The 14,019-nt window shown below is 32.8% G+C and overlaps 1 protein-coding gene across 1 annotated transcript; it reads left to right on the top strand.

Annotated features, from left to right (window-relative positions):
- The first annotated feature begins 3,136 nt into the window (after window positions 1-3,136).
- LOC112418580 (protein FAR1-RELATED SEQUENCE 5-like) lies at window positions 3,137-6,137 on the top strand. The gene is made up of 3 exons (XM_024774984.2): window positions 3,137-3,424; window positions 3,536-5,848; window positions 5,937-6,137. The coding sequence occupies exons 1-3, from the start codon at window positions 3,353-3,355 to the stop codon at window positions 5,943-5,945; spliced, it is 2,394 nt and encodes a 797-aa protein (XP_024630752.1). The 5' UTR covers window positions 3,137-3,352; the 3' UTR covers window positions 5,946-6,137.
- Window positions 6,138-14,019: the final 7,882 nt, after the last annotated feature.

Below are 14,019 nucleotides of genomic sequence, written 5' to 3'. Positions count from 1 at the left end.
ACCTAAGACTAATTATGTACCAATCAATACCAGTTTTCATTTCAAACTCGGACAAAGTTGTGCTGAAATTCGTGAAAATTCACTAAGACCTCCTTGGAGTAATTTCATCATAACTCCTAAACCAAAAATCATTTTTACTCCAAACCAAAGTCATTGGAACGCTAACTAAATTATCTACGACTTTCATTTTTACACCAAAACCCAGTTCAAAACGGAAACGTGTGAAAAAGACCGGAGAACATGGAACAGAAGATGCTGTCACTGTGCAGCTCTCGGGAAAAACCAATTTTTCACCCAAAAATCCCAATTTTGACTTCCATATGCCCAAATTTGATCCCAAAGTTTGTCTAAACATTTATATACATCAAAAGAGACTCAAAACCATATAAAACTTGACCCAAAAACATTATTTTAAAAAATCATCAATTAACCACTTTTAACCCTAATTCCCAAATTCTCAAAAACTAAAACCTACAACATGTTAAATCCAATTTCCAGAATCGATGACTTAAGATTATTGAATGTTAGTCCCACCCTTACCTTAGAATGAATGATCGGCGGCTTCTCTCTCTCTTGGTTCTCCTCTTCTCTTGTTTTCTCCCGTTTTCTCCAAAAAGCAGTTTCACGTAAAAAAAAGTTTCTAAACATAGTTTTCTTCTCATATCTCTCCTCATTTTATTTTTCTTATTTCCTCTATTTTCACTAAACTCCTCTAAATTCCAAAACAGCTCCACATCTCAATATTTATTTTATTTTCAAATCTTATTCTATTAAATACTAAAATAAGCCACTTAATAAATCACATAATCATTTAAATATATTCTAAACTCATTAAAAATAATCGAATAAAACAAATAATTCAAAGAGGGCGTTACACTGTATGGTGACGCGCACGTACACCTTTATGGTGTTTCTTAAGAAAAATGTGGGTCTTGACTTTATTGAATCTCTTTTGTTGAACATATTTGCATTGAGTTTTATGCCGATCCAAAAGAAAAATGAATATTAATGCTAATTGGTACCTATAAATCATTAAAAAAGACGATTCTTGTAGGTTTTTAAATTTTTATTTAATAATAAAATAACACGGTAATGACGGAGTAGGTAACTTTTGATTAATGGCGAAAGCCACAAGTTCAAGTTGATAAATGGACCTTTCGCTTTTTTGTATTTTGGTTTTAGGTATGTCTTTCTTTTGCTTTTCAAACAAAACAAGCCATTGTTTTACACTTGTCTCATATAAGTTACTTTTTCTATCAATGTTAAAGGCTTCTTGTTTTATTTTTTTTGGTGTTCGGGGTTCGAACCTCGGACCTTATATATATATTATACATTGTCTTTACCAACTGAACTAAGCTCTTATGGATAAAAACTTCTTGTTTAACATGTGTAAATTTAATAATGCTCTTTTTGTAAACGGACATCGTAAATTTTTAACAAGTTGATGAATTAGATTTGAACCTTCGTTCAATGACATAAAACAATATTGGATTTTCAGCATGCTCACTCACTCGCTCCCTCTATTGCAAGACAACCGAAGCTCATTTTGGTGAGAAGTACTTTCTTTGGTCGTATTTATAAGTAATTTTGCTTTTTAGATTTATTAAATGAGTTTTTCTATCATGTGCAAATTTGCACATGTTAAGAAATTTTAAATAACAACTTTGCATTGGAACTTGTACATTTTGTATTAAATATATAACTTTTTAATAAATAATTATTGATTTTCAATAAAAACTTACTAATTTTAGTTGCTTTAACATGTGCAATGTTGCACATGTTAGACAAACCCTTATTAAATAAGTGATGTATTTGAACTATATTATCTTTTAGATGCATCAGTTATTTAATGAATATAAAAAAGTAAAAGTTGTTTATAAATTTGAGTGAAAGGAGTAGCAACAGACACTGCTGTAAATAAAGATGTGTTTATTTCGGTTGTAGTAAATCTATCTCTTTTATTTGAACTCGTAATATATCTCTCTTATTATAAAAAATAAAAAATCTGTGTGATGGGTAATAAGAGCATCCACAATAGTAGTATATTATAGACTCCTTTAATGGAACCCAGTAAACCTCAATTGTTTATAATTTTTTAGTAAAAGTTTCGATAAAAATTTAATGGCTCTAATGACAATACACTAACAAGGACTTTAATGAAAAATGCTTAAGCGTGAGACCAAAAGTATTTTATTTATTAAATTATAAATTACCTTATAAAATATTACTTCTTTTGAAAATAAGACCAATTTGTACATATTTTATTATTTCTATTAAACGTGTGGCCCATTAGTTGCTCAAGAGAGAAAGAATCTTTATATAATTGTATGTTACTTAATAGGTACTCTTTTTTTCCACATCCAATAAAGAATCTTTAAGAGGGAGTGGTCTTTGTTAAATAAGAATAACCCCATTAAAGATGTTCTAAGAATCTTGGTGCATCTCTGTCTATGTTTTTGTTGAAGTTAAACATGAATTAAACACTTGAGTTTTTTTTTTTTTGACAGATTAAACACTTTTAGTTAGTAAATGAAGTTATTTTTTAAGTTTATTCTTGGATTTATGTGATGGTGTGTAATACTTACATTAAGTTATTTTAATGTTTTGGTCACTTACTCCTTCAAAATCAAATTTGATCTCTTACACCTTTTGCTATAGCTCGATGATATTGGACGAGTTAAGTGAATTTACTTTATTTATTTATATGGATAGAGTTAATAATTGAAAGAGTAACAAATGGTAAATGATTAGTGTTAATCCTTTGATATTTAGGTAAACGGAAATGTTGTTTATAGTGAACAATCATCCAACAAAGGTTTCACAAGTAGGGTTTACTGAATAATTTTTCCTAATTTATAGCAACTACCTACCTTGTATTCCGGGTGGCATCTAGCATGCCCAAGGGCATATTTTTTGGTATGGTGCACAAAAATGAAAATAATTGGAAATACATATGATAACCGGTTTTGCAGATTTTATATACTTTTTGACATTGACCCCCATTTTTGTGTTAAATGTTATTTCAGACACTCCACAATATTTTCGACAATTACACATTTGGCCCCCGAAATAATAAATGTTTTTGTATTGGTTTTTATTAAAAAGGTGTGCATAATAAATGAAGGAAAGCCGATTATATTACAAAATAATTTGGATCTGAAGAAACAATTACCAAGTTCATCTTGTTTATTCGTCAAAAAAAAAAAAGTTCATCTTGTTTCGGATCCAAAGATCTACCTACCAAGTTCATCAAACACCACATACATCCTTGTTTTGTTTTTCTTCTCTAACCTCAAATATTATTAGTTATCTCCAACCTCCAATCTTGTTCGTAGATCTGAGAAAAGGTGGAATGGAAAATAACGAAAATGAAGTTATCGGCGAAGAAGAAGAAGTGCATTCCGTAAATTTTGTAAATGAAGAGGTATATTTAGTTTATTAATTTGTCTTTCGAAATAAAGCATTTTTGTCGCAAAGATCGAAGTTTGTTTGATTATATGAATCTTAATTGTGTGAATTCGTTTTTTATGAGCAGCAGGGTAATGAAGTTGATCTACAATCTGGGGCCGAGGCTGAAGGCAGCTGCAATAATGGACATTCTGATACTGATAGTGATAGTGATGAAGATGAACATGATATCGGTTCTGGTGGCTGCACATTTGGTCAAGAAACAGCAGTTGATGGTCCAGAAGATATTGCCAAAGTTAATTTTACGCAAGTAAGTGTGGAAGATTTAATGTTGTTCCACTTTCCGGATGTTTCTGTGGCTTTCATGTTTTATAACTGGTATGCAAGCACCAAAGGATTTGCTGGTAGGAGGGATAGGGTAGTGAAAAATTGTAGGGGAGAAATTACACAACAGACTTTTGTGTGCCATAGACAAGGTCACAGAATGGAAAATGATAGGAATTATATTCGTAAAAGGAAAGCAAAGCCTAAATCTAGGTGTGGTTGTGATGCGAGATGTCAGGTTCATGTGGATTCCAACTGTGGACGGTGGTACATTAATTTTATATGTGATGTGCACAACCATTCATTTGTTGACAAAGTTTTTAGTGGTATGCTTCCAGCACATAGGAAAATGAGTGAGTATGACAAGTATCAAATGAGCATTATGAGAAATGTGGGGGTGAAGACAAGACATATATTTGGTTTGTTTGCTCATCAGGCAGGAGGTTACGACAGAGTAGGTTATCGTAAAGTGGACATGTATAATGAGCAACAAAGGCAAAGACAGAACAGTGGATGTGATGCAAAAAAGACGCTGGATTTTCTAAAAGAGTGTTCAATGAAAGATGATGGTTTTTATTGGAGGCACACTGTAGACAAAGACGGTGGTCTAGAGCACTTGTTCTGGTGTGATGGTACTGCTCGGAAGGATTGGTCTGTTTTTGGGGATGTGCTGGCCTTTGATGCCACATATAAAAAAAATAAATATTTGTGTCCCGTTGTGGTATTCTCTGGGGTTAATCACCATAATAAGAGTATTGTGTTTGCTGCTGCTGTTGTTATAAAGGAGACTAATGAAACATATGCCTGGTTGCTTGAAAGCTTTCTTGAGGCTATGGGTGGCAAGAGTCCAATTTCGGTGATTACGGATGGTGATAATGCTATGCGCAATGCTGTTAAAAAGGTATTTCCAAGTGCTCGTCATCGTCTTTGCGCCTGGCATTTGTTACGCAATGCTAACGCTAATGTGAAAAATCTGCAATTTGTAACAAAGTTTAAGCAATGCATGCTAGGAGACTTTGATGTTACTGAGTTTGAGCTTAGGTGGGATAAGATGGTTGCGGAGTTTGGACTTGAAAACAACATATGGATTTCTGAATTGTATTCAAAGCGGGAAATGTGGGCAACAGCCCACATTAGGGGTAATTTTTTTGCTGGATTTAGGACAACATCTCGATGCGAGGGACTACACTCAGAATTCGGTAAGTATGTAAATTTAAAGGTTAATTTGTTGGATTTTATGAAACAATTTATGCGTTGGATCAATTACATGCGGTTTAGAGAAGTTGAGGCAGATTTTACGTCATCATTTGGGGATCATGTGTTGCAATCACCATTGGTTAAGTTGGAAGAGTCTGCTGCAAAAGTGTACACGCGTGAGATATTAAATATGCTTGTCCCAATATTTAATAGGTCGTGTACATGTAGGGTGAGCGCCAGAAAACAGAGTGGTTCGTTGTTTACCTTTTGTGTTGTTAGGTATGGTAAGAAAGGTGTGAATTGGAATGTTACATTATGTCAAGCAAAGCTCGAGTTCAAGTGTTCATGTCTAAGAATGGAGTCATATGGTATTCCTTGTGAACATTTGATTTGTGTGTTTGTGTCACTTGAAATTGTTAACATGCCAGGGTGTGTCATCATGCCTAGATGGACCAAATCCGCAAAGGATTCAATTCCTGCTTTTGAAGGAAATGATAATTGTTGTAGTGATCCTGCTTCAGTTAGTGCTTTCTTGTGGATTGTCGAGTCGTGTAAGAGGATGGCTAATGCTGCAGTTCGAAGTGGAAAAAAAGAACATATAAGGACAACCGTAGACATGGTTGCAAGACACACTGCCTCGCTGGAGTCTATATGTAATGGGACTGAAACTGAGTTGACATACAAGAATCCTTATATGGAGGGTGCAGTGAAGAATCCAGTTAGAGCAAGAAGCAAAGGTTGTGCTGGTCCATCGTGTTCCCAAACCAAATTAAAAACACCAAGGAAAGTGTATGTTTGCGGTGCATGTGGGAGAAAGGGGCACAATAGAAAGTCATGTAACATTCGAAGTTCAAGTCAGGTAGTTGAAGATGAGTATGAAGACATGAGTATGGACGAGGATCTTAATGTCATAGATACGGTAATATATATTAATGTTAACTCTTGTGGTCGATGATAAATTAATTGAATCTCATATTTAATTTTTTTTTTGTTTTGTCATATTGCAGGATGTCTGAGTTGAACCATGAAGGTTGTTATGGAGAGAAAAAGGCTTGGATATTATTGATGTCTATGTATTTTTATTTTTTAGTATTTATGTGATGTGATAATCTTGTAGTAACATAATTTATTTTGGTGGAATTTTTAATGGCGTGTTGGTGTGTTGTGTTAAATAATTTAATTATACATGAATTGTGCAATTAATTGAATATTCGAATTGTTTTTTCCAGATTTAGGTCTTGCAAAATACATAAATTGTGCAATTAATGAGCTGTAATTGTTTTTTAATAATATGGGGAAAAAACTCAAGAGAAGTTAAAGGAATGCATTGTGTTTTTCGCAGATATATCAAGTAGTTGACACACACATATATATGTGAACTACATGTTCATTCAGTGTGAATTGAATTAAGCCATAGAGTATTAGGGGAAAAAAGGCAGATAATAGGATAAAATATGTTTAGCTTTTTTTCATTCATCACCTTGACTTAACCGTTGATGCAAGAAAAACAGGTAGGTTACAAGTTACATATTAGTAGTACAAAAAATCGTTTGGGCCAAATCACAAGGTTTAACTAGGCCCAAGGCATAACCAAAATTACAAAATATTGGGTTTACAAACCCAAACCTAGTAAACTCAAACGAAAGTTCCAAGAAAAAGGGGATATCAATTAGCAAAGGACCCCAAAAATGCAGCAGTCCTCATCTGGACATCCTCTTTCAACTCATTATGGGATCCAAGTATCAAAGTCGCAGCGGTTCGCATACAGATGCTGTTCTCTTCAAGCTACATGTAAAATGAATATTGCATTAGTTTAGTGTCGACACTAAAATGTTTTATGATTTGGTAACATCATGGATTTATTTTTGGATTATACCTTCCCAACCACCTCATAAGCGAAATTTTGGTGACGCTCCAGCCAATCCAAAACCCACACAGCAGAATTTTCACTAGATCCACAGTTAGGAATACCTCCCACTTTTTTTACTTTCCAATCATTGAAATTGAATCCACAAGTTGCATATCCTGCTCCATATTCAGGGGAATTGACAATGTTTGTCAAAGTGGTAGCCTTGCAAACAGAAACCATGATCATATTAGAATTTTGAAATAATAGGTGATCTAATCGAACATTAAATGTAGATAATGCTACTTACGACGGCATAAATCATTCTACGCCTTTCCACCATGTTGCTTGTACACAAATATGAATCTAGCTGGTAAACCATCTTCTCATGTATGCCAATTACCATCAAAAACCAATGAGGGTAGACACTGTCATACATTGTTTGAATTGGAACATACACCTAACATGGAAAATATGATAAACATATTAATGGTAATTTATTTGGTTGATCTTTAGCTATATTGGTCTATTATTATCTTACATATTTGAGTCTTTTGAATGGTTCCATCCATTGGGTTGCGTATTTAAGCAGCAAGTCATGGCATGTTTCACCATTGAACACATCAACCTAACATTCCATATAAGTTAACATTAATATGTTATAAGAAGATTACACATTGTTATTACTTGAAATGAATTTGGTTTATTACCGCAAACGAAGGTGGAAGACACCAAACTGCTTTTAATGGGGTATTTGCATGCTTCCAACGAACACTTTCACATACAAGGGTGATAACCTTCAAAGCGTTTAAATATTTTGTTACATAGTTGCAAAAAAAAAAAAAAATATATATATATATATAATTATTTAACTAATTGGTTGTCTAATTTTACCTGAGGTTTAACAAGTTTCCCTGGTACAAGACATTGAAGAGTCTCCCGGTTTGCCTCGAAATGTCTAGCCTTGACAAACTTATCACTAGAAATAAAAAAATATGACATTTTAGTAACCAACAAGTTAATGGTTTATATACTATTTAGATAGTTGTTGAATACAAAAACTTACTCCTTTTTCCCAAATTTGTAGAATAAATATGAACACGCTTGTATCTCAGCTGGTTCAAGGAACATCTCAGCTGTGCACTTAAATAACAGTTTCGTTGAAAAGAACTTTGGCAAATAAGATGAAGGAGTTCTGGCAGCCTTTGGAATGTCGGGCGTCCTTGATCTCTTTTTGATATTTTGTAACGGTAGTAGTTGACCTGGCGTCTCCGCGCTTTCATTGGCACTTCCTTCACCATAGTTCATGATATTGGTCCCTGTAGGTGGTGGACTTCCAAACAGCTTCTTGACTATCTGATGGTCAGCATTTGTTGAGTTCTTTCGGTCTGTAGTGTATGGTTTTGTCCAAATGTCTGGCATTACAGGGTTGACCGTATCCAAAGTTGTTTCAATATCAGCGGTTGGTATGTAATGATAGGTTTTCATGGCATTACCATCGTTATGGTCATCAGGTAAATCAAAAATGATTTCGGCGTTAGTATCATCATCATCCCAGTCAACAGCTACACCCTTTCCTTTGTCAGAATGAACACCCACATCCATATCAACCTGTGTTGAAGTTTTATGATTTCTTGATGGTAGTTCTCGTTCCTGTGTGCACACGGCCACTTCAAGTAACTTCAGAGAGCTGCGCATTTCAGCTATAGTTTCATTGAGTGATTGTTGATGAGCCTTCATCTCCATCAAAGAAATATTGTTTTGGTTGACGGCAACCATGAGTTGTCTCAGCATCGTGAATACAACAGTTGTTGATGCACTTGATTCATCAGCGTCAACTGGTTTTGAAGAGATGTCTCTGTTTGTCATGTTGCTAGTGTCTGAATCAACATTCATTTTCATTTGTTGTGATTTCTTGTCCATTGATGGTTTGGAGTGAGTTCAGTTCATGGTTGGTCATTAAAGGTTAAGAGAGTTTTGTGAGGTACAATACATTGGTAAAGTGTTGTTTAATTGTAAACAGGAAAAGATAATTGACATGTGGTTTGGTTAGCTCCAGTAACAAGTTTTTCAGTACATTACATTATGTATGAATTTATTTTTGCAAGAACAAGTAGATGATGAATAAAAAAATGACGAATAGGCTTTATTAATCAACAAGTACTTGATGAATTATTGAGTCTAGTTTGAGTCAATCAGGCAATCCCATCCCATCACATTACGTAATATGTTTCAATTGAAACCGATCCTGAAACTCATTTGGTTATATTCTAAATAGATAACAAGAATTTAATTTTCTTTTGCAATAAGAAGTACACAAGGAAAATGAGTTTTTGAGAATTCATCATTGTTATAGACAAGAGTTGTGTGATTTGACTATAACTTAATTTTTTTCCAAACTTGTTAAATATGTTTTAATTGAAACCAATCCCATTTGGTTACCCATTTTTACTTTTAAAATCAAAATTAATATTGAATAATTTAAATAAACACGCACCATATACTTTGTAATTTATTTTATATAATTACATCCACCGAAATTAAAAAAATAAATGAGAATTTATAATTAAAATTTGTAATTATAAAATAATAACTAAATTATATGACATCCATTTATTTTTCCATAATCCTCTAACTTAAGACGCAAATACATTTAAAAAGATGCTTCAATATATTAATATATATTTGTTCATTATTGATTAATATATGAATAGATTATTCCATAATATTAATACGTTATACATAAATATTAAAAAATAAAATATAGTTCAACAAGATTCATTGTTACCACACCTCGAATGTTGCAACTTCTTCATCCTTGTCTGATATGGTTTTAAAAACTTTGTTTACTCTATTTCGTCCGAGGTAAAAAAAATACCGTAATGTACAAAAAATTATTATTACATTAAATAGTTTACAAAAAAAAAAAAGTTACATAATATGTCAGCATGAACAAATAAATTACATGTTTAGATAAATTTTATAATAAAAATACAAATATATTAGTAGAGTAGGGTTTGGCAATGATGAATTTTTATCCTCTCCCAATTTAAAGTTCGGCGCTTGGAAGACTGATTAGACAGGAGATTCACCATTTTTGGGGAGAAAATAGTGGAAACCAATTTGTTTGGTATTTGTAACAAAGTTCAAGTACATATTTATTTATATTTGGATATTAAGTTATAAAAATAAAATTCAAACATAAATACAACCATCCACGAATTAAATATGTGAAAAACATAATTAATAATTAAAATTTCCAGGATACATGACACTTTTTTTTTTTTAAACATAGGAATAGGAAATACAATTACAATAGTAATTTAAATAATTAATTAGGAAAACACATCTTTCACCAAACCTTCATCTTCTTCCTTCGAACCACCAAACCTTCTTCTTGTTCACCCATAACCCAGCAGCTTCACCACTTTTTCCACATTGTTAAAATCACAACCAGAATGAGGAATGTTATCATATACTTCAAATTGACCAATGATTTTTCAGTTTGCTTCATCTCTGTGTCCATTTTGGAAACCATCAAATCCTGTTCTGCCTTGAACCTACTTGTATTTTCCTCAATCTCTTTGTTGATGTTTTCAACAATCGTTTTGAAGCTAGAAATCTGATCTCGTAGTTCTTTTTCTATTTTTGCTAGTTCTATCTGTACTTCCAATCGACCTCCTTCAATCTCAGCTGCATGAATGGTGACCATGCTGTTGACTTCTTCTTCCAACTTGTTTAACCTCCTTTCAACTACTCTTACAAACATTATAGGTTCATCCGGCTCGCACCATTCGAAGAAATTGCATCGATTCATGTCGTCACGTCTACAGGTGTAATATAAACGATTTGGATTTTCTTCAGACATTGAGACGGCGATCGCTGCTTTTGGTCTACAAAAACATCGTTTGTTAGAGTACCTGATCCAACGAGCATGTGAATGTATTCGTGGATTGCTATTGCTTGAGGACATTGTTGGATGAGATTAAGAAAATATTCTCAGAAGTATCAATGTTTTGGAATTAGTTGTAGCGTTGTAATGGACTGCACTACTATGAGTTAATATATATATATATATATATATATTAAAAGGAATTAAAATGTGTTGATTTTAATTGAAAACATAACATAGCATTTTTTTAATATTATAAAAGGTAAATTCTATGTTACCAAACATTAAATTAATAATTAAGTTGATTGTTTTTTGAGTGTACCGATACACCAAATATTAAATTAATAATTAAGTTGATTGTTTTTTGAAAAATTAAATAATAATTTTATATCATTGACAACTATAATAATTTAATCTTATTTAGCAAAATAGTTGATGAAATAAAATATACTTTTGTTGCATTTTTATTGGTCATAATGAAGAGTATTGATTATTTTTTATGATAAAATGTTAAAAATTTAATATAATTCATATAAACAAAGAAATGAATTTGTTTTCTCTTGAGATCGTGTTTTATAAAATATAAATAATGAAAAATAACAACATAATTTATAAAATTGTCTTTAATTTATAAATTTAGGAAGCAGAGTATCGGTACACCTCAATTTGTGAGGTGTACCGTAGAAGCCCCCATTATAAAATGTGAGGATATTAAAGTGAAATAACATTGGTCAACCATTTTTTTCCAAAAAAAACCATTGGTCAATCAATGTTAGAACCTGAAATAAAATCACATTGGACACAAATTGAATCATCAAGTAACACTACTTAGGCATTTATTTACTTAATGTAGTTTCAGTTTACATCATTGATTCATTATTTGACAATACTCAACCAATGTTAGACCTAATCTAGTTAACATATCTCAGTCAGTCTGATACTTGATCCAATTACATTTGGTCGAAGTGAATCACCAATTGACATAACTCAACTCATCTTTTGCTTAAGACAGTCACATATGACGTAATTGATTGACCAAATGACATTTATCAGTTGTTCTTATACTTTATCAACTGATAGTTTGCGTAACTAATGCATCAATGAACAAGACTCAGTCGTTGTTAAACTTCATCAAGTGACATTTGACCTAATTGATTCTTCAAATGAACATGACTAAGTCGTTCTTATACTTTATCAAATGACATTTTTTTCTTAATTGATGCATAATTGAACAACATGAAGTTCCAATTATACATTATAAACTCACATATAACCTTATCAACCGACATCAATGAACAAGACTTAGTCGGTCTTAAAGTTAATGAAGTTACATTTTACCTAATTGATGCATCAATGAAGAAGTAGCAAAAGTTCATTGATCAAGAAGTAGCAATGAATAAGACCAAGTATTTCTTATACTTTGTCATCCAGAGATTCGGCCTTATTGATGGATCATTGAACAAGGCTCAGTAGTTATTAAACTTCAAGTGACATTTGACCTAATTCTTTAACCGGTGTATTCGAATAATTTGTTCTTGTACTTTATGTACTAATATTTGCCCTTACAGATGCATCAATCAACAAAACTATGTCATTCATAAACTTCATCATTTGTCATTTGACCTAATTGATTCAACAATGAACAAAACGATGAAGGTGAAAAACACAAGAAGGGGGGGTTGAATTGTGTTTTCTTTTTCTCTCAAAAAATACTTCTTCTGATAAAACTTCAGAAGCAGTTTGATTGCTTCCGATGAAATGATCAGAATCAGATTGCAGCGGAAAAGAACAGAGCAGAGAAAAGAAAGACAAAGACACAAGCAGTTATCCTGGTTCCTTCCACAACACGGAAGTAGTCCAGTCCCCCTTGCACTTCCAAGGAGATTTCACTATAATCACAAAGATTACAAATGCTCAATACTTTCTAAGTATGAGACTTCACAAAAATGCTTAAGCACACACGCAAGAGTCTTCCAATGCTCAAGCACTAAGCAAGAGACTTCTGATCAAACAAAAATACAGAGAATTGAGTTTGACTTGAACACTTGATATACAATCAGTGGTGTTCACAATACAATACAATAAAGACTCTAGACTTTGAATTTCTAAGATGTATCAAATCAGTGCAGAAATTCAGTGTGCTTTGTAGAATCAATTTGACAGAGTTTTGGCGCTTTTGAACTTGTATATCTCTATCTCTTATCTTCAAGTCTTCACTCCTTTATATAGAGGCGTGAAAGAGACGTTGAGATAATCAGCACGTCTAAAGAGTCGTTTGAAATCCTTTGATCATCCACCAGTAATCCTTTGCCTGATTTGGGTGTAGTCCTTTGAAGAATAAGCTTCAAATTCATTCCCATCTTGAAGGTACAAATTCTGCAGGCATGGCTGTTGTCTTGTCTTGTAGCGTAGACAGAAAACAGAGTAGTGGAGGTAGTGGTTGTACACTTGTACTTTGTCAACTCTATTAACGAGAGACAAGTGCTCAGTGCTATCCATATATCCGTTGATACCTCCCTTTCAATTCTTCGTTCTTCTTGGATAAGACTGAATTGAGAATCAGCTACTTTGAATCTTCAGTTTGATTAAAGGATCAAACGTAGCTTCTGGTGAAGATATTGCTTCTGATGAAAACCTTTGCTTCTGATGACCTTCTGCTTCTGATGACGTCATCACTTCAGAAGCAGTTTTCTTCAGATGCTCAGAATTTCTTTTTCTTCCCATTGTTCTTCCAAGACCTATTGAAATAACTTGAGTAGCCTTTGGTCCTGTACACTTGAACAATTATTAGTAATAACCAATTGACAATTTTTAATACCTTGTTATCATCAAAACTCAAAAAGGTTCATTGTGAAACACATTTTGTTCCAACAAACGAAGTCGTTCTTATACATTGTCAACTAACATCTACCCTTATTGATGCATCAATGAACAAGACTCATTCGTTCTTGAACTTCATCGACTGACATTTGACCTAATTAATTCGCAAATGTACTTGACTAAGTCGTCCTAATACTATATCAACTAACATTTGGCCCTATTCATGCATCAATTAGAGCACCTTGTGGTTGTTAAACCTCATAAATTGACATTTGACCTAATTGATTCAACAAAGTACTAGAATAAGCCGTTATTAAAATTCATAAAGTGACATTTTACGTAATATTTTCAGGAATGACCAACAATCAGCCGTTCTTAAACTTCATGAAGGCACGTTTGCCTTAATTGAATTAGCAATCAACAAGACTATGTTGTTGTTATACTGGATGAACTAAAATTTGGCACATCTTGATGCATAAATGAAAAATAGTATGTCGTTCTTAAACTTCATCAATTCACATTTGACCTAATT

This window comes from Medicago truncatula, chromosome 1 (assembly GCF_003473485.1).
Source record: "Medicago truncatula cultivar Jemalong A17 chromosome 1, MtrunA17r5.0-ANR, whole genome shotgun sequence".
NCBI classification, from domain to species: Eukaryota; Viridiplantae; Streptophyta; class Magnoliopsida; order Fabales; family Fabaceae; genus Medicago; species Medicago truncatula.
Note: the sequence above shows the minus strand (reverse complement) of the source record. Positions and strands in the feature narration are given on the sequence as shown.